The sequence below is a fragment of the Atta colombica genome, unplaced genomic scaffold (assembly GCF_001594045.1).
Source record: "Atta colombica isolate Treedump-2 unplaced genomic scaffold, Acol1.0 scaffold228, whole genome shotgun sequence".
NCBI classification, from domain to species: Eukaryota; Metazoa; Arthropoda; class Insecta; order Hymenoptera; family Formicidae; genus Atta; species Atta colombica.
In genome coordinates, this window is record NW_017259325.1 from 956,582 (window position 1) to 959,678 (window position 3,097).

Here is a 3,097-nt window from a genome sequence, read left to right on the forward strand (position 1 = left end):
ATATATATATATATATATATATTTATGTATATGTGAATGTATGATATATACTTCTTCATAATTTTAATTTTATATTCGAAGGGTCTTATTTCGGATGAGGATGAAGAACACCTTTTAAGTCCTGCAGAACAACGAGCGCTTAAAGCAGAGAAACGTGCTGCTTGGCGACAAGCGCGTCTTAAATCTCTCGAGCAGGTAAAAGTTGAAAGATTCTATACATTTATAAGTATTGATAATAATATAACGTTATTAAAATAGATCTGTGAAATAAAATAATGTTTCTTTTTTATAGGATGCACTCCAAGCACAGATGGTTATCAGAAAGATGAGTGAAATAATGGATACTGCTAATAAAGAAGAAGATACGCAAGATACGACTGTTGCAACCGGATCTATTCCTGATCAAGAGAAAGCAGTCGAGGTAAAATTTTGGAAGTAGTATCTCAGGACGAAGTTAATTATATAATTTAACATATATAACAAGAACCTGTAAGCTTGATTATTTCAAAGTTATGTGTTTAACCCGATTATTTACTAATCGCTGTCTTGCTCGCCTAAACTAACACACAGCATTCATGAAGGAAAAAAAATCATGTTATTACAACGGTTCCCATTTGTCTGTCTTTTACTATCTTAGTTTACTACGTTACGGCCGTCTAGCGCAGATTTTCCTAAGCTCGCTGTGCGCAGTAAAGTGGGTCCTCCTAAAGAGATACGCGAATCTGAGAAAGTAGTGGACGAGAAGGTCACTCGGCGTACCGAGGAATATCTTGACGAAGTGACGGGCGAACGTCGTGTACGAACTGTCGAATACGTCGAGAAGCTCATTGAGCGTCAGGTATTATGCTTGTAAAACTTGGCACGAGCGTTTAAATACCACATTTATATATAAATGAAAGGATTAAAAAGCACAATAATAAATTATCACTGTTGCAACTATCTTTGGACTGCACCGTATTTATTCCAATTTTTTTTTATCCTTTTATCTTATTTACGGATATAAATGAATATATTCCATATGCCAGATCGCATATGTTTTGGGGAACTTGCGAGCTTATGAGACATTAACATTTGTTTGACAATTGATTGTTTAAAAACTATTGTCGATAACATTAATTAAGTAAAATAGTAGGGAGTAAATTACAAGAAGACAATGCTGAAAATCTAAAAGGCACTTAAACATAAGGCAACATTAATTAAATTCAACATATCTTATACGCGTGTACGCTATAAAATTATTTTATTTTAAAAAATGTTACAAAATTAAGAAATAAGTGTTTTTACTTGTGTTTTTATTTATATGTATCTATGTAACATCTATGTACTGTGTTTGTTCAATTATTATTATTGTGTTATTGTTATTTCAAGATTCCGTCGCTTACATCGATGGTACATTATGCACCATCTTGAACTATGAATGTTACTTCTACTGATCTCACTAACAACTTTTTCCTACTCATTGGTAATTTGGTTTTTATATATCTTATGTATACATTTTAAATTTTAAGCTTATGGCTTTATATCTGTATGTAGTATACGCATGACTTATTTTGTTTATTCATTTCTATGTTCGAGATGTTTTTTGTTGCATGTACAGATGTAGAATTATGCTAAAGGAAGTATCAGAACTCAGGAAAACATAGGACAATTAACATACTTTTTCTATAAAAAAAATTGGAATTTTATAAACAACTCTTCTGAACAACAGAAATAAACAGTGACGCTGATGTAAATCTGATGTACATACATCCGCAAACAGATATAATAGAAATTGATATGTCATTTGATCTATGTAATCTCAAATCTTAATATTAAATTATCAATTTATATATTCTACAGATATCACAAGATTTATTAGAGTGTCTGTTGCAAACTATAAAAATATTTTAATTGCATCATTTGCAACATATGCTTTATAAATCCAGAAATCCAGAGATTTGTGCACGATTAACTACGATTAAAATTTATAATTTATACATTTTAATTAGGTGGAAACTTTGAGGGAGAAGATTATATCATTGGAATTAAGCAATGCAGAAGAGGATGTGGAAAGCATAACCGGCACTGGTGCAAGCGATGCTGAAAGTGAAAGTGAAGATACCACGGGACAAAATATGACTACTAGTATCGTAAAAGAAAAAACAGATTCTCATCTTACGACTGATACATCTGAAATTGCAAATGAAACATCTAAAACAAATGCAAATATTACTGCTGCATCTGCAAAAAAGAAAAAACGTAAACGGTCAAAAAAAGGTCGTCACTGACAAAATATTTCAATGCGTATCCTAATAAGCGATAGGTACGTTGATGTTAAAGACTTGGATAAAATCGATGAAATTTTTACTATTCCAATATTTTACTACTGCACAAATTCATCGTGTAACATCATTTTATGTGAATATGCATACATTTATGTTATATAGATAAATTATACATATACGCTTATATGTATATTTCAATCGATTCTTTTTAGTTTTCAATGCATCAGTATATATGATTGTCATATAATATATTTTTATTTTATCTTTCTTTTTCTTTACACAAATGTAACAAGTAATATGAATATATAAAAATGGCGATCTGGCTCTAAATAAACGTATTGTATTCAATGAAAATATAATATACAAATCTTCGTAATTGATTCAGTGAATACAATACATCCATTATCTGTGTAGAGGTATAACTACTATTTTTATTATATTTTGTATATCATTTTGTGTATCATCACGTATGTATTACAATTTCGTAAATCTAATAAGTGTTAAAAATTGGTACAAATGCATATTTTGAACAATTAAACATTATATTACTGCATTTTTGTATGTTATCATCGACACATTTAACAATTCATAAATTTCGCTTGAAATTTTTTAACTCATCGAGTATAAATTAATTAAATTTAAAAAAAGAAAGAGATTAAAGATAAAAAGGTAATCAAGTAATATTTCAGTGACAATTATTTTTTGAATATATTTTTTAGCACATTCTAATTTTATTTAAAATATAGGGATATATTTTAATATTCGTTTTATTTTTTGATCATGTGTAATACTTATACACATATACGCAATGGTTTTATATATATATATATATA

General features: G+C 29.0%; 1 protein-coding gene across 6 annotated transcripts in view; it reads left to right on the forward strand.

Moving 5' to 3' along the window:
* The window catches only part of LOC108688336 (protein lap4), a 31,065-nt gene extending 28,698 nt beyond the window's left edge, over window positions 1-2,367 (forward strand). For 4 of the 6 annotated variants that reach the window (XM_018194553.1, XM_018194554.1, XM_018194558.1 and 1 more), the window contains 4 exons: window positions 82-195; window positions 293-421; window positions 638-838; window positions 1,989-2,367. In XM_018194553.1, the coding sequence (XP_018050042.1) occupies window positions 82-195; window positions 293-421; window positions 638-838; window positions 1,989-2,267 (723 nt within the window). In that variant the 3' untranslated portion in view covers window positions 2,268-2,367. Of the gene's footprint in view, window positions 1-81; window positions 196-292; window positions 422-637; window positions 839-1,368; window positions 1,463-1,988 lie in introns of all 6 variants that reach the window. The other 2 variants (XR_001931785.1, XM_018194555.1) reach the window with 2 other exon arrangements.
* Window positions 2,368-3,097: the final 730 nt, after the last annotated feature.